Raw genomic sequence first — 18,458 nt, 5'->3', positions numbered from 1 at the left:
ACTGTGAGGTTTGCTACACAAAACCCCTTTATCTCCACTGAGTGGGAACCGAAGGCCAGTGAGATTTTTTGATTAACAGGGTGGATGAGGAGGGAACAGCGCCTTACCGTGTCGGGGTGTATGAAGCTCTCCGTGCTGCCAGAGTCAATTAGGCAGGGCGTCTCGTGGCTGTTGATGAAAACAGTCGTCGTAGCGGTCGAGAGTGTTCGAGGTCGAGATTGATCCAGAGTCACCGAGGCCAATCGCAGTAGTTGAGAATTCTGTTCAGGCAGTATGTGGTCGGCCGAGCTGGGGTCCTGGAGGCCCATCCAAGATGGCATCTCCCATTGGTCGCACATGGCCGGGGGTGCACAAAATGGTGACACCCATCCCTCAAGCGTGGCGTCCGTGGAACAAGGCGCCCGGGGTCCGCACATGGCCCTGGAATATGGTGGTGGCGGCGACCGCTGGCCACAAGGGGCCCATGGAGAGGTTTGTGGTGGCGGTCCGGATTCGCTGCTGGAGGCTGCGGCCACCGCTCGGGTCTGACATACCCTCCATGAAATGGCCCTTTTTGCCGCATCCCCGGCAGCGCTGGCGGGGGTGCTTGGCCTGCCCGCAAAAGTAGCAGCGGGGCCCCTCGGGGATAGCAGGCCGATTTGCAGCACAGGCCTGCGGGGGAACGGGGGAAGTCTCTGGGTCGGCCACTGCGGGGTTCCATGCTGCCCAGGGAGCTGGCGTGTGGTCGGGAATGTAGGCGCGGGCGTTCCTGGAGGCCACGTCCAGGGAGCCTGCAAGGGCCCGTGCCTCCCTGAGACCCAGGGTGTCTTTCTCTAACAGGCGCTGGCGGATTTGAGATGAAAGCATACCTGCCACGAAAGCGTCCCGGACTAAGAGTTCCGTGTGTTCGCTCGCTGAAACTTGCGGGCAGCCGCAGCTTCTGCTCAGCACCAGGAGTGCGCGGTACAATTCCTCCAACGATTCCCCAGGGGTTTGCCGTCTTGTTGCAAGCAGATGCCGGGCGTAAACCTGGTTTACCGGGTGAACATAGTGTCCTTTTAGCAGCTCGATTGCTGCATTAAGTCTTCCACTTCCTCGATGAGGGTGTAGATCTCCGGGCTCACCCTTGAGTGCAGGACGTGCAGTTTCTGCTCTCCCATGGGTGCGTTTTCGGCCGTCTCGAGATACCCTTTGAAGCATGCCAGCCAGTGCTTGAAGATTGCCGCTGAGTTTGCCGCGTGGGGGCTAAGTTGCAGACACTCCGGCTTGATTCGGAGCTCCATCCTTTCTTCTTAAAATCTAGCTTATTAAATTGATGCACGATCAATGACCACTAAAGCGAGGTTGTAGTACACTGAAGGTTTTAATAAGCTAGATGTTTCCGCCAGCAGCTCAGGTACAGAATGAGGGCTGCTGGGGCGGCACGGGTTCTTATACCCCGCCTATCAGGGCGGAGCTATTATACTCTCTAGCCAATAGCAAGCATATAGGTTCTACCAATGGTACTTCAGCCTCTCAGTTACCGTAATACCTATAATACCACACAGTGCAACCTCCAGAGCCTAACCCTTAAATTCGGTGGACCCTTACCACCCCTTACTGTGAGCGGTCTCGCGACCCTAAAGGTCGACCCACCTCCCCTCTTTGCTAATCTAACTCCAGATTGCAAACCCGTCGCCACCAGCAGCAGACAGTATAGCACCCAGGATAAGACCTTCATCAGGTCCGAAGTCCGGCGGTTGCTTCGGGAAGGCATCATCGAGGCCAGCAACAGCCCCTGGAGAGCTCAAGTGGTAGTGGTTAAATCTGGGGAGAAACACCGAATGGTCGTGGACTATAGCCAGACCATCAACCGGTACACGCAGCTCGACGCGTACCCCCTCCCACGCATATCTGGCATGATTAACCAGATTGCACAGTACCGGGTCTTCTCAACGGTGGACCTGAAATCCACCTACCACCAGCTCCCCATCCGTAAATTGGACCATCCATCCCCCGTCTTCGAGGCAGACGGCCGTCTATATCACTTCCTTAGGGTCCCCTTCGGCGTCACTAACGGGGTCTCGGTCTTCCAAAGGGAGATGGACCGAATGGTCGACTGGTACGGTTTGCAGGCCACGTTTCTGTACCTAGACAATGTCACCATCTGCGGCCATGATCAGCAGGACCACAACGCCAACCTTGCTACATTTCTCCGCACTGCTACTTTCCTAAACCTCACTTACAACAAGGAGAAGTGTGTGCTCAGCACAAACCGCTTAGTCATCCTCGGCTATGCGGTCCAGAACGGAGTTCTGGGGCCCGATCCTGACGGCATGCGCCCCCTCATGGAGCTCCCCCTCCCCTACTGCCCCACGGCCCTCAGACGCTGCCTGGGGTTCTTTTCATATTACACGCAGTGGGTCTCAAACTATGCGCACAAGGCCCGCCCACCCATTCAGTCCACCCAGTTTCCCCTGATGGCCGAGGCCCAACAGGCCTTCGCCCGGATCAGAGCTGATATTGCCAAGGCCACAATGCACGTTGTAGATGAAACACTGCCCTTCCAAGTAGAAAGCGACGCATCAGACGTCGCCCTTGCCGCCACCCTCAATCAGGCAGGAAGGCCCGTGGCATTCTTTTCCTGCACCCTTCATGACTCTGAAATTCGGCACTCATCCGTCGAAAAAGAGGCCCAAGCTATCGTTGAAGCTGGGCGGCATTGGAGGCTTTACCTGGCCGGCAGGAGATTCACTCTCCTCACTGACCAACGATCGGTAGCCTTTATGTTCAACAACACACTAGCGGGGCAAGATCAAAAATGATAAAATCTTGCGGTGGAGAATCGAGCTCTCCACCTATAATTACGAGATTAAGTATCGCCCTGGCAAACTCAACGAGCCCCCAGATGCCCTATCCCGAGGTACATGTGCACAGGTAGACCGACTCCGGACTCTGCATGACAGCCTTTGTCACCCAGGGGTCACACGGTTGTACCACTTCATTGAGGCACAAAATTTGCCCTACTCCGTCGAGGAAGTAAGGACAATCACCAGGGACTGCCAGGTCTGTGCGGAGTGTAAGCCACACTTCTACCGGTCGGACCGCGCGCGTCTGGTGAAGGCCTCCCGCCCCTTTGAACACCTCAGAATGGACTTCAAAGGCCCCCTCCCCTCCACCGATCATCACACATATTTCCTCAGTGTGATCGATGAATACTCCCGGTTCCCCTTCGCCATCCCATGCCCCGCGCATGACGTCTGCCACCGTCATTAAAGCCCTCAATTCAATCTTCTCTCTGTTTGGTTTCCCCGCCTACATCCACAGTGACAGGGGATCCTCATTCATGAGTGATGAGCTGCGTCAGCTCCTGCTCAGCAGGGGTATCACCTCCAGCAGAACGACAAGCTACAACCCTCAGGGAAATGGACAGGTAGAAAGGGAGAATGGGACGGTATGGAGGGCAGTCCAGCTGGCCCTACGGTCCAGAAATCTCCCGGCCTCCTGATGGCAAGAGGTCCTCCTTGATGCACTACATTCCATTCGCTCGTTACTCTGCACTGCCACTAACAATACACCGCATGAACGTCTTTTTGCCTTCCCCAGGAAGTCCACATCTGGGGTGTCGCTCCGACTTGGCTCACAGCTCCGGGAACCGTGCTTCTCCGTAAACATGTGCGATTCCACAAGGCGGACCCGTTGGTGAAGAGAGTACACTTTCTCCACGCAAACCCCCAGTACGCCTACGTGGCGTTCTCCGACGGCTGCCAGGATACTGTCTCCCTCAGGGACCTGGCACCAGCAGGTTCCACCCGCACACCATCCCCTGTCGCCCCCGGCGCCACCCTCCCCTCCCCCGTCGCTCACAACACCACCCCACCCCCAGGGCCGTCCGTCCTCCCCCTGCCCACGCCTGTCGATGAAGAGGATTTCGGCACGCTCCCGGAGTCACCTTCGACCAGGTCAGCACCAACATCGCCGTCACCACTCTCAAATGACCATCAAGGCCCCGGACCGGCTGAACCTCTGACCAGTCCACCGGAAGCATAGAGACATTTGTTTTGCTCTGTAAATATTAAAATCATGATTGTATATAGTTAGCCACCACCCCCGCCAGACTCAATTTTAACAGGGGGTGAATGTGGTAAACCACTGTTGTACTTATATTAGAGGTTGTACGGTAGAACCTGCACTACAGGTTCGCCTGTGGCCCCTGCCTGCTGGCTCCGCCCAGCAGGCGGGGTATAAATATGCGTGTCCTCCAGCTCGCAGCCATTTCGCCAGCTGCTGTGGGAGGCCACACATCTGATACCAATAAAGCCTCAGTTTGGATTCAACTTTCGTCTTTAAGTCAAATTGATCGTGCCTCAGTTACCAGGAGGCAGGGGCTGCCTGCAGAGCGAGAGCAGCAAAGGCAGTAGACAGCCATGATGGTGCCTGCTGCTACCTTTCAGGAGAGGGGAGGCAGCACCTCGGAGAGGCAGCAGCTTCACCATGTACAAAAACTGGAAGGTATTGTGTCCAATTCGGAGCAAGATCCCCTATTTTACAAAATTCTACTTCGTAAAAAATCCATTAATCTTTGCCCATGTGGAACCTGACAACCTTGCACGAATGGGCACCAGACTGATTTACAAATTGGACACTGCCTTCTCATCCTCCCAGTCCATTAACAAGCTCCTCAAGGAAATTAACAAGCCTTTAACAAAGAACAAAGAACAAAGAAAAGTACAGCACAGGAACAGGCCATTCGGCCCTCCAAGCCCGTGCCGACCATGCTGCCCGACTAAACTACAATCTTCTACACTTCCTGGGTCCGTATCCCTCTATTCCCATCCTATTCATGTATTTGTCACGATGCGCCTTAAATGTCACTATCGTCCCTGCTTCCACCACCTCCTCCGGTAGCGAGTTCCAGGCACCCACTACCCTCTGTGTAAAAAACTTGCCTCGTACATCTACTCTAAACCTTGCCCCTCGCACCTTAAACCTATGCCCCCTAGTAATTGACCCCTCTACCCTGGGGAAAAGCCTCTGACTATCCACTCTGTCTATGCCCCCCATAATTTTGTAGACCTCTATCAGGTCGCCCCTCAACCTCCGTTGTTCCAGTGAGAACAAACCAAGTTTATTCAACCATTCCTCATAGCTAATGCCCTCCAGACCAGGCAACATTCTGGTAAATCTCTTCTGCACCCTCTCTAAAGCCTCCACATCCTTCTGGTAGTGTGGCGACCAGAATTGAACACTATACTCCAAGTGTGGCCTAATTGGAGGCAAGCAGGTTCCTGACTCCCCACTTTCCACAGTCACCTTGAATGTTCTAGCATATTCCGAAGGCATCGGAACACTGACATGCCATCCGGAAATGCTACTTCCAGGCACTTCAAAACCTTGGCCAACATGTTGCAGATCTTCATTTTAAATCTTACCAAGTAACACTAGCTGGTTGGCACTCAATGTGTTGGTTAACAATGAGGCTTTCAATAAAGTATTTAAATTGGTATCTCTGTCCTGTCTCGTGTGATTGACATTTCAACTGCTTCTGACTGATCTAATTTTGGGCTTTTATCCTTGTCGATCCTAGCATTCACCGTGTGTGAACGGGATGGAGATATCCCATGATCCGTGTACAGATACGGGTAATTGGAGTGAACTGCCAGAGGTGTCCCTGAGACAGGTGTTCCGGTGGCTAGGAGACCAAGACAGGGTCCGGGCAGCACTGGTGTGCAAATGCTGGAACCACGTGATGCATTCGCCAGCTCTCTGGAGATCCAGAACTTTTACTTTCTGCGGGAGACCATCCAAATACCGACGGGCGGAGTATGAATCTGCCATCTGGTACGCGAAGAAGTTTGGCAGATATCTGGTAAATTGCGAAATTAAGTTTATGAATCCATACAATTCCCTTCTGACGAGGAGATTCCAAATAACCATGAGGAGCTTCCTAGCTCGCTTAGGAAACGAAAACAACAGATTGAAATCTTTCACCATCCAACATCTGGAGTTGGATCGCCTTGTGTGGAGCTCATCTGTTAGGAATGCATTTCTAAAGGTACTGTCTTGCTAGAAAAAGGCTTTATCCATTATTTAAATTTACATTTTTCAAATTTCGTTGTATATTCTCCTGTCAAGGGAAGTCTTTTTAAGTCTGAGGACACTAAGTGATTGAATCTCCCCCATGCCATCTCTTCGCCCCGTGAGAGGGAATAGATCAAGGTGCCATTTTGGATTTCCGATCACTTCGGTTTTCAGACACTGCATATACACTTACATTCAAATAGCCTCAGCCTAGGTTGGCTATAGCGTAAAGTAAATAAAATGACTCAAAAAGTAAGATGTATCATTGAATAATAAATGCAGGGTACTTGTAACACATTGTGGTGAACCACTGTAATAGGAGATGTAAGGTAGGACCTGCACTACAGGTTCGCCGGTAGCTCCTGCCGGCTGGCTCCGCCCACGGAGGACTGTACAAATAGGCATGACCTCCATTGCCCTGCCATTTCGCCAGCTGCAGCAGGAGGCCACGCATCTGACTGTAATAAAGCCACAGTTGTACCCAATCTGCGTCTTTGTGCAATTGAGCGTGCATCAATTTATTACAGTCAGATTTTCCACAGAATGGATATCAGAATTAAGCCCGATCGCCTGCAGCTGGATCCGCACTCGCCCGACGCCAGAAATAATGTTACTCACTGGCTAGCATGTTTTGAGGCCTACATCAACGCGGCGGACCCTGCGCCAACAGAGGCTCAGAAGATAAACGTCCTGTACTCCAGACTGAGCTCCAGCGTGTTCCCGGTAATCCAAGACACCACGAATTACACAAAAGCAATGGAACTCTTTAAGGAACACTATGCGCAGAAGGCGAACACGCTCTTCGCCAGGCATGTACTCGCCACTCGCTCGCAACTATCTGGTGAGTCCATCGAAGACTTCTGGCGGGCCCTAATTCCACTCGTCCGGGACTGTGACACGCGAATCTGCTCATGCGCGATGCCTTCGTGACGGGGATTGCGTCGGACCGCATCCCAGAACGATTACTGGAAGGGGCCACGCTCGAACTGACGGAGACGAAAACCTTGGCGCTCTCCATGACGGTCGCATCCCGTAACGTGCAATCGTACCCCTCCCGCCGCGCTGCCCACCCTTCTACTCCTTCCTACCCCTCCTGGACCCCGCCGACGACCTCCTCAGCCGGGGCCCTGCCTTCCCAATACGCCTGCGCCGCACGCCGATTCGCGCACCCTGGGGGTCCCCGCTGCTACTTCTGCGGTCAGCCCCGCCAAATCTGCCCGGCCCGCACTGCAGTTTGTGAAGCCTGCAGTAAAAAGGGCCACTTCGCGGCTGTGTGCCAGGCCCGCGCAGTCGCTGCGATCGCGCCCGCTATCGCCCCCTCCCCCACGCTAGACGCACAATGGGAGCCGCCATCTTCTCCTCCCGGGTCCATGTGCAACCAATGGGCGCCGCCATCTTGTACCCCTTCGGCCACGTGCGCCCCATGGGTGCCGCCATCTTGTCCCGAACCTGCAATGTGCGCACCATGTGCGCCGCCATCTTGTCTCGACCCCGCAATGTGCGCACCATGGGCGCCGCCATCTTGTCCCCCACAGGGTCTCCGGACATCCCAACATTGGAACCGCACACGCTCGCCACCCGAAGCATCCGATGGCTACCCGCAGCTCGCTTCGATGACGCTGGACCAATCTCGCCCGCACAACCTGGCCACCGCGTCGACGACGGTAAAAATCAACGGCCACGCGGCCTCGTGCCTGCTGGACTCTGGGAGCACCGAAAGCTTAGTTCACCCAGATACGGTAAGGCGCTGCTCCCTCACGGTCCACCCTGCCAATCAAAGGACCTCCCTAGCCTCCGGATCCCACTCCGTCCCGATCCGAGATTTTTGTGCAGTCACCCGCACGGTCCAGGGCGTAGAATTTAGTAACTTCCGCCTCTATGTCCTTCCTAATCTCTGCGCTGCACTCCTGTTGGGCCTGGACTTCCAGTGCAACCTCCAGAGCTTCACCCTCAAATTCGACGGGCCCTTACCCCCTCCTACCGTTTGCGGCCTCGCGACCCTCAAGATCGATCCCCCCTCCCTTTTTGCCAATCTAACTGTGGATTGCAAGCCCATTGCCACTAGGAGCAGACGATACAGCACCCAGGACAAGACCTTCATCAGGTCCGAAGTCCAGCGGCTGCTTAAGGAGGGTATTATCGAGGCCAGCAACAGCCCCTGGAGAGCCCAAGTGGTAGTGGTTAAAACTGGGGAGAAACACAGGATGGTCGTGGACTACAGCCAGACCATCAATCGGTACACGCAGCTCGACGCGTACCCCCTCCCACGCATATCTGATATGGTCAATCAGATTGCGCAGTACCGGGTCTTCTCAACAATTGACCTGAAATCCGCCTACCACCAGCTCCCCATCCGGAAGTCGGACCAGCCATACACGGCCTTCCAGGCGGACGATCGCCTCTACCACTTCCTTAGGGTCCCTTTTGGTGTCATAAATGGGGTCTCGGTCTTCCAAAGAGAGATGGACCGAATGGTCAACCAGTACGGTTTGCAGGCCACCTTTCCGTCACCATAATGTCACCGTCTGCAGCCATGACCAGCAGGACCACGATGCCAACCTCGATAAATTCATCTGCACTGCCACTCTTCTCAACCTGACCTACAACAAAAAGAAGTATGTTTTCAGTACAACCCGGTTAGCTATTCTCGGCTATATAGTCCAAAATGGACTTCTCGGGCCCGACCCCGACCGCATGCGCCCCCTCATGGAACTTCCCCTCCCCCTCTGCCCCAAGGCCCTCAAACGCTGCCTGGGGTTCTTTTTCTACTACGCCCAGTGGGTCCCAAACTATGCAGAAAAGGCCCGCCCACTCATTCAGACAACCCAATTCCCCCTCGCGGCCGAGGCTCAACACGCTTTCGCCCGCATCAGAGCAGACATCGCCAACGCCAGGATGCGCGCAGTGGACAAGTCACTGCCTTACCAAGTAGAAAGCGACGCTTCAGATGTCGCCCTTGCCGCCACCCTAAACCAGGCAGGCAGACCCGTGGCATTCTTTTCCCGCACCCTTCATGCCTCTGAAATTCGACACTCATCCGTCGAAAAGGAGGCCCAAGCTATCGTTGAAGCTGTGCGGCATTGGAGGCATTACCTGGCCGGCAAGAGATTCACTCTCCTTACGGACCAACGGTCGGTAGCCTTCATGTTCAATAACACACAGCGGGGCAAGATCAAAAATGATAAAATCTTGCGGTGGAGAATCGAGCTCTCCACCTATAATTACGAGATCTTGTATCGCCCCGGCAAGCTCAACGAGCCCCCAGATGCCCTCTCCCGAGGTACATGTGCCAGCGCACAAGTGGACCAACTCCGGGCCCTACACGACAGCCTTTGTCACCCGGCGGTCACTCGATTGTACCATCTGGTCAAAGCTCGCAATCTGCCCTACTCCGTCGAGGAAGTAAGGACAGTCACCAGGGACTGCCAGATCTGTGCGGAGTGCAAGCCGCACTTCTACCGGCCAGATCGTGCACGCCTGGTGAAGGCTTCCCGCCCCTTTGAACGCCTCAGCGTGGATTTCAAAGGGCCCCTCCCCTCCACCGACCGTAACATGTACATTCTCAGTGTGATTGACGAGTACTCCAGATTCCCCTTCGCCGTCCCCTGCCCCGATATGACATCTGCCACCGTCATCAAGGCCCTCAGCACCATCTTCACTCTGTTTGGTTTCCCCGTCTACATCCACAGTGACAGGGGATCCTTATTCATGAGCGATGAGCTGCGTCAGTTCCTGCTCAGCAGGGGTATAGCCCCCAGCAGGACGACCAGCTACAACCCCCGGGGAAACGGGCAAGTAGAACGGGAGAATGGGACGGTTTGGATGGCCGTCCAGCTGGCCCTACGGTCCAGGAACCTCCCAGCCTCTCGCTGGCATGAGGTCCTCCCTGACGCTTTACACTCGATCCGGTCACTATTGTGCACCGCCACTAATAACACACCCCATGAACGTGTTTTTACTTTCCCCAGGAAGTCCACATCTGGGGTATCGCTCCCGACTTGGCTCGCAGCTCCAGGACCGGTCCTTCTCCGTAGGCACGTCCGACTTCACAAGGCGGACCCCTTGGTGGACAGGGTTCACCTGCTCCACGCTAACCCTCAATATGCCTACGTTGAGTTCCCCGACGGCCGCCAAGATACTGTCTCACTCAGGGACCTGGCACCATCTGGTTCCACCCCAACACCCCCCCCCCCCACCCATGCGCCCCCCCCTCCCACCGCGCCGCCAATATTGACCTGACCAGACCACCCCCCCCTCCCCTTTTCCGCACAAGAGGACGAAGAGGACTTCGGCATGCTCCCGGAGTTCCCCAATGACTGGCCAGCATCAGAACCGCCACCACCGCCATCGGTGCCACCTCCACCACCGCCAGCACCGACTTCGCCGCCACCGTTACGCCGCTCCCAACGAAGCACCAAAGCACCGGACCAGCTGAACCTTTGACGGACTCTGGACCATTAACATGGACTTTTCTTTTTCCTACCACTGTACATAATTGCACTAATTGTATATAGTTTCACGTCACCCCCGCCGGACTCATTTTAACAGGGGGTGAATGTGGTGAACCACTGTATTAGGAGATGTAAGGTAGGACCTGCACTACAGGTTCATCGGTAGCTCCTGCCTGCTGGCTCTGCCCACGGAGAACTGTATGAATATGCCATTTCGCCAGCTGCAGCAGGAGGCCACGCATCTGACTGTAATAGAGCCACAGTTGTACCCAGCTTTAGTCTTTGTGCAATTGATCGTGCATCAAACATTTCTTTTTGACATGTTCACTGCAAAACTCACAAGGTAAACAGTGCAAACAATGAGACTTCCCTTGCTAAATGTCGTGCAGTTAAAAAAAAGCTCAGTTTTTGGATGTTTCCTGATTTACAGATAAAGGGTACTCGACCTGTTACACAAAACACTCACTGTCCCTCATCAGAAACAACAAGGTGAAAATTGAACATTTGTAATGCTGATATTACTCAGCATCTTAACCTTCTTAGAGGAGTAATAACCAGAACAGAAATAATTAAATTACATGGTGAATTTGGAAATGAGAGAAGCTGTACCAGTGTAAGATTTACAGTCTATATTCAGTTGAACGTTCCATATATTGTAGTTTAGATATAACAGAAGTGAGAGACAGATTTGTGAGGAAACCAAATCTCAAATGGACCAACTTGGCAGTTAATTGTTCCTCAGTGCATTTTCCATGGCAATACCTCTACCAGACTTAGTCCACAATAAATCAGCACCTGCTTCTCATGCAGTATAAATTGTTATTCCCTTTGAGATTTGGTATTCTTGCGATTCAGTCCTAGACCCGGACCAGACCCCAGTTTAATTTAGGAAACTGGGCGAGACCCCAACACGTTTTCAATTTGTAAACTGCGAGGAAAGGATACTTCGCTCCGGAAGTGATTCCACCGATAACTAGGGATCTTTTATATTAAAATAAACTTTATTATTAACACGGGATTAACCCCATTAACACCCAGGACAAAAAACACTTTTCAATTAACAGTTAAATAGCTCTGAAAAAAAATTAAAGGTCTTTGAGCTTACTTTCCCATCTACTTCTAAACTTTCAATTAAGCAAAATCCACACACATGGGTAAAATGCCTCTTATTAATACTGTTAACACACAATGGCTTACAGGTTTATGTACAAAGTCCTTGGGAAAGAAGCTTTCAGAAGTCAGTCTGACAAACACACCTTTTTCAGAAGCCATAGCAGAGGTCCAAAATTGAAACTAAAAACACAGACACAGGGCAGGGCTAAAAACAAAACTAAAAACAGACCCAGCCTCTCCCCTGAGTGACATCACAGCCTGCCTAGCTGTTAACTCCTTAATCACAGCTTTGGCAGACATATGGGCCGGGATTCTCCAGTCCTGCGGCCAAGTTCTGATGGTGGCGTGAAAAGCGGCACGAGCCACTCCGGCGTCAACGGTCCTCAACTGGCAGGTATCCACCCCTTCCTAGGGGGCTAGTACGATACTGGAGTGGTGTCCGCAGCTTCGGAGCCCGAAAGCTGGCGCGCCACGGCCGGCGCGAGGCCACGCATGTGCGTGGGTTCCCGTCTCCGCTCCGGCCCCTGGGCAATATTGCGGAGCCCTACAGGGGCTCGGTGCGGAGGAACATAGGCCCCCACGGAACTAACCCGCCCGCTGATTGGTAGGCCCCGATCGCGGGTCAGGCCACCGTGGAGGCCCCCCCGGGTTCTGATCCCCCTGCCCCCTCCACTAGGACGGCTCCCGCAGACCGAACTCTGAGATCCCACCGGGTTGGACCATACGTAACCCACGCTGGCGGGATTCGGCTGAACCCGGCGGGCACTTGGCCCGTTGAGGCCCGGAGAATCGCCCGGGGGAGGGGGCACGTTCAACGGCCCCCGACCGGCGTGGTGGCGATCCCGCGGGCAGCCGAAAATCAGCGAGCCGGCTTTGGGGCAGCGTGACGCGATTCTCACGCCCCCCTGGTGATTCTACGGGCCGGTGCGGGGTCGGAGAATCCCGGCCATGGCGTGTGATTCTCCCGAAAACTGAAAGTGTGATTTTAGGCGGGTGTGGCAGGGTGATTCACGCTGGGTGTTTAAGTGCGATCCAGACCGGTTTTCATCCACACTTAGTCATCTTTCTTCCAGCTTGGGTAGTTTCTCACCGGCAAATCCCACGTTTGTAATTTTTTTCTGCTGTGAGGAACTGAAGTTGTCAGCAAAACTGGCTCCCCGTAGATCGGGCTCCCATTATTAAAGGGTGCCTAGATCGCAAAGTGAGGTTGAGGGTCCCCCAGCTCCCCCACCCATGCACATCGCAACCCCCCACAGACATGAGCAACACCCCCAATCCTCAACCCCGGGGATGGGCAACCTCTCCTCCATCACTAAGTGTCCACATGACCCCCCCACCACCACCCAGGAATGAGGGTGACCTCGTCCCACACACATCCATTCTCATTGGCATTAAGGCATTGCCCTCCCTCCCCAAGTGAACATACCTTGTTATGAGGTTGCTGAGGGCCTCCCAGCTTTCAGTGTAACCCTTTCAGGCCCCCCCCCCCTCGTTCACTCCCCCACCCTTCATTACCCTCCTTTATACCGGCCATCACATTCCCCACCTTCATACTCCCCTTCATCCCCCATTTAGGGGCATGGCCCCCCTCAAGCTCTACCCCTTGGCAGTGCCCCTTGGCACACTGGCAGTGCCAACCTGGCACCCCTGCAGCGAGATGGTGATCCAGATCCCGCCGGGCACAGCAATTCGGGTGACTTGCACTCATTTTGGGCCTCTTCCGCTGTGCACCTGGCGCAACGGGATTGCTGCTGGGTGCATCAGGGAGGATAATTGTGCCCATAATCTGTATACATTTAAAAATATATATTTAGAGTACCCAATTACTTTTTTTTCCAATTGCGGGGCAATTTAGCGTGACCAATCCAACTACCCTGCACATCTTTGAGTTGTGGGGGTGGAACCCACGCATGACACGGGGAGAATGTGCAAACTCCACAGACAGTGCCCCAGGGTAGGGATTGAACCCGGGTCCTCAGCGCCGTAGGCAGCAGTGCTAACCACTGCACCGCCATGTTGCCCTTAATCTGTATACCTTAACCCAAGTTTTTTTCATAACATTATTGCAACAGACACATTATACAATTTATATAAAATTTTCCTGCATTCATCACAGGAGTAAAAGATGAAAATCTTCAATTGTCTCTTTTTTCAGCATTGCTCAAAATCGGTACTATCCAGTGACTATATATATGAGAGAATTGATCTTTTTCCTTTTGTTAAAGAGCTTGAACTTTTTCCTCCGTCGTGAGTGCAGACACCTTCAATCATTCAACCTGAGAGGAGCACGGCTCAGCATGGAACAGGGCTTTTCCATCTTAAACTCACTGATCCACCAGAGGAATAGGAGTTCCATCTCTGAGCTCAACATTGAAGATTTCTTCAGCCATCACCTAGCCATCTATGCCAGCCCCACCTTCCCCAAGATTATCCGCAGCTTCTGCAACCTTACCAATATTTCGATCAATTATAACTGCATCTCTGATGATCTTCTGGATACCCTGTGTGAAAGCTGCAGCCAGACCCTCAGGACCATGAATATTAAATGCCATATCCATGATCCTCACAACCAGGTTGTATGGGGGCTGTCCTGGTCCAAGCTCGCGAAACGTGCGACCAACCTGAAAGTCAATTTTTATTTTGAGCTTGTGATGAAAAATGATCGACTGACCCGGATTTTAGTGCCAGAGATCCCAGTGAGGAGCTTAAATTTTAGGAGCTGCTACTTTAGTGACCCAGATTGGACTATGAAACCTACTCTGACTGATCTAATTCCACACTATAAGAATACGTTACAGGTAAGAGATGTATGTTCAAAGGCAGGTCAGTACAATTTCAATATTGCAAGTTCAAAGTACTCAGGTCACTAACACCAGGTTGATCCCGGTTATGGAGGGATTTTCTTATGAGGAGAGGTTGAGTAGATTGGGTCTGTACTCATTGGAGTTTACAAGAATGAGAGGCGACCTTATTGAGACAGTTAGGATTCTCAGGGAGATTGACAAGGTAGATGCAGAGAAGATTCCTCCTATGGGAGAGTCTAGGACCAGAGGGCATAATCTCAGAGTAAGGCGTTGCCCGTTTAAGGCAGAGATGAGGAGGAATTTCTTCTCTCAGAGGGTAGTGAATCTGTGGAATTCTTTACTGCAGAGGGCTTTAGCCGCTGGGTTGTTAAGTGTGTTCAAAGCTGAGGTAGACAAGTTTCTAATCAGTAAGGGATTCAGGGTTATGGTGATAAGGGGGGAAAGTGGAGTTGAGGAATATCACATCAGATTAGTCATCATCTCATTGAATGGTAGTAGACCCGATGGGTCAAATGGCCTACTTCTGCTCCTATGTCTTACGGTCACAGGCACGTAAAAGAGCTTGCTGATTCTTTTCACACAACACCAAAAAACTCAGTAAACAATTGGTGATTTTATTCAGTTGAGAAAAATTGATGAGAAGTATTTTTTTCTCTCAGAGGTCATGAATCTTTGGAACTCTCTTCCCCGGATAGTGGTGGAGGCAGGGCCACTGAATATTTTTAAGGCAGAGGTAGATAGATTATTGATGAACAAGGGAGTCAAAGGTCACCGGGGGTAGGTGAGAATGAGAGTTGAGGCCATAATCAGATCAGCCACGATCTTATCGAATGGAGGAAGCAGGCTCGAGGGGGCGAGTGGCCTATTCATGCTCCTTCTGAATCTTGCGATAAGTTGCCTGAGAACTACAGTGGTCTGAATGACAAAGCACTGTGTCAAAAGAGTTATATTGAACATCAACTGAAACATGCTCAGCTGTGACACCCTTCACAGCCAGGTTGCTCACAGACACTCCTTTTATAGCATACACCAGAAGAATGTCCACTCGATAAGGTGTCAGAAGATGCCCAGCAACGAGACAAATGCCATCACTAGAGATGAGAAAAATTGGCAAAAGCAAAAGACAGAATGCAAAGTTCATTCTATTGCAGACAATCTATTTTTTGGAGTGGTTTATTACATTTTCTATTATCCAAATTCTTAGATTAAACTAAAACTTAATTTACAAGTGAAAAGCTAATTTTTCTTTTAATTTAGAGTGCCAAATTTTTTTTTCCCCAATTAAGGGGCAATTTAGCGTGGCCAATTCACCTACCCTGCACATCTTTTTGGGTTGTGGGGGTGAGACCCAAACAAGCATGGGGACAGTGATCCGGGGCCAGGATCAAACCCAGGTCCTCGGCGCCATGAAGCAGCAGTGCTAACCACTGCCCCACCATGCCGCCTTAAGTGAAAAAGCTTATTAAAGTTTATACATGATCAAACCCAAATTTCAAACGTTTGGAATGTCAGGGCCCCGGTTTTGGGACAGGTTGACCCATTTTGTGCAGCTGTAAGTCATAGAAAACAGATCAATCATAAATTAAGCCATTGTTGAATCCACTTGAGGAAGGTTAGATATGAGAAACATCCCTGTGGGGGATTGAATGGAGTACCAGCCAAGACCTAACCTCTAATATTTAAATAGCACAGTAGCAAAACGTATTTATTATGCTCTTCGATATCTCAGTGCATTTTCCCTAACAATCTTCATTTAGATGACCACTTAGGATTAGAATCAGCTTTACCTGCACAGCTACTTAGCTCAATTGGCTGGATGGTTTGCTTGTGATGCAGAACGTGGGTTCAATTCCTGTATCGATTGAGGTTATTCATGAAGGTCTTGCCTGAGTGGTGGTGACCCTCAGGTTAAATAACCACCAGTCAGCTCTCAAAGGAGAGCGCAGGCTTACTCGTCCAACTTCTTCCATCGGGCAGGAGATACAAAAATCTGAGAACACGCACGAACAGATTCAAAAACAGCTTCTTTCCCGCTGTTACCAGACTCCTAAATGACCCTCTTGTGGACTGACCTGATTAACACTACACCCCTGTATGCTTCACCCGATGCCGGTGCCTTTGTATTTACATTTTGTACCTTGTGTTGCCCTATTATGTATTTTCTTTTTATTTTATTTTCATGTACTTAATGATCTGTTTGAGCTGCTCGCAGAAAAATACTTTTCACTGTATCTCGATACACGTGACAATAAACAAATCCAATCCAATCCAAGACCGAGGCATTTTATTACTGTGAGAATGTACAGCTTTGTCCCCTGTGGTTATTCCTGGGTCACTGCTGGTTGTTCAAACGGAAACATTGCTATTACTCCAAACCCCTTCCCTCCCTTACCACAATATACAATTATCTTTCATGTTAATGTGCAGAAATTGCAATGTTGAACCTGGGAATTGAATAGTTCACTCACCCCGTAATGCGCAAATGTAGTGGCAAAATAAACCCCTGTAAATGCTGGAAATCAAAAGAAAATTCACGGTTATCTAGAAGAAGCAGATAAATATGGGAGAGAAAAGATTCATGTTTCAAGTGTACTATTAAATGTACACACTATCAAATCTTTCCGTCTTGCAATTATTAGGACAGTTAGGCAAGATAAACTGACTGCAAAGGAAACAACAATTTATATGGCATGTGAAGACTGCTGATTGGTTGACAGGTGGACACTGATTGGTCGAGGCATCGCCATAGAGAATGCAGCAGAAAACAGTTAATTGTTAACTGCTAATTTTGTATTTCAGGTTCAAACTAGGCAGGTCAGCTCTGCTGTTAGGTGAATTGGCCATTCTGAATTCTCCCTCTGTGTACCCAAACAGGCACCGGAATGTGGCTTCCACCATGTGTCAGTCAGCCAGACTGTGAGCCTCCTCCACCAGCTCCTTCATCGTGGCCATCATCTCTTTCCACATCACCTCCATGTGTTTGGCAAACTGCTTATCAAACTCCCCGGCCTTCACCTCCGTCATCTTCTCTGCTGTGAAGGACGTGGCCCCACCCAGCCTCCCAGCCATCTAGCCTCCGCCATCTTTCCTGCTGCTGGGTTGACCCGTTTGCGCCACGAAAAACCTTTGCTTGCTCCCTTCTTCCTGACGGCTTTTTTATGGGTCTTCGACATCCCCCTCCTTTTTTATGTCTTCCTGCACCTGTTCATCCAAAAACGGTTCCTGGGACCGGACATAATGGGCGGAATTCTCCCAGTCCTGGGCTGGGCCGGAGAATCCCCGCGAACGGGCCATGCCGCGCCGACGCCGGCACGCGATTCTCCACAGAGCAGAGAATCGGCACCTTTAGCACCAGCGTGGTTGGCTCGGTGCCGGTCAGGGGCCGCTCCCCGTGGCCGGCCCGCCAATTCTCTGGCCTGGATGGGCCGAGCGGCCATAAGAATAGAGCCGAGTCCCGCCGGCGCCGTTCTAACCTGCCCTGAGTCGGCGCGGCCTCGGCATGTAAGGGTCAGGTGGCGGCCTGTGGGGGGTGGGGGGTGGGGGGGGGGAGGGGGGTCCAACCCCGGGGGGGGCCTCCGATGTGGCCTGGCCCGCGATCGGGGCCCACCAATCGGTGGGCCGGCCTCTGTGGCTGGGGGCCGCCTTTCCTACGCGCCGGCCCCTGTAGTCTTGCGCCATGTTGCGTCAGGGCCGGCATGTTGAAGGAGGCCACTGCGCATGTCCTCGTTGGCACCGGCGCAAACGTGCATGCGCGGATCCCGCGGCGCACAGTTCGCGCCGGGATCGGCAGCTGGAACGGCGCGAACCACTCCAGCGCCGTGCTGGACCCCTGGAGAGGCCAGAATTAGTCCTGGGAGCGGCCCGTTCACGCCGTCGTAAAACACGACAACGTTTACGATGGCGTGGACACTCTGCCGCGGGATTGGAGAATCCCGCCCATCATTCCAAAAAAACCGAGTCTCGAGCAGGAGCCATCCAAATTGAGACTTCCCCCGACATGCCCAGTATGTTTTGAGTTTTGCAATCACAGGCTGGTCAGTACTTTTCCTTT

At 52.2% G+C, this 18,458-nt stretch overlaps 1 protein-coding gene across 1 annotated transcript in view; it reads left to right on the top strand.

Annotated features, from left to right (window-relative positions):
* LOC140413836 (F-box only protein 39-like) overlaps window positions 1–18,458 on the top strand; it is a 55,650-nt gene that overhangs the window by 9,452 nt on the left and 27,740 nt on the right. Inside the window, exons 2-3 of the mRNA XM_072500935.1 lie at window positions 5,546–6,013; window positions 13,829–14,401. Of these exons, the coding sequence (XP_072357036.1) occupies window positions 5,567–6,013; window positions 13,829–14,401 (1,020 nt within the window). The 5' untranslated portion in view covers window positions 5,546–5,566. The remainder of the gene's footprint in view (window positions 1–5,545; window positions 6,014–13,828; window positions 14,402–18,458) is intronic.

Source organism: Scyliorhinus torazame, chromosome 1, assembly GCF_047496885.1.
Source record: "Scyliorhinus torazame isolate Kashiwa2021f chromosome 1, sScyTor2.1, whole genome shotgun sequence".
Taxonomy (NCBI): Eukaryota; Metazoa; Chordata; class Chondrichthyes; order Carcharhiniformes; family Scyliorhinidae; genus Scyliorhinus; species Scyliorhinus torazame.
This window is presented reverse-complemented; position numbering and strand designations above follow the sequence as displayed.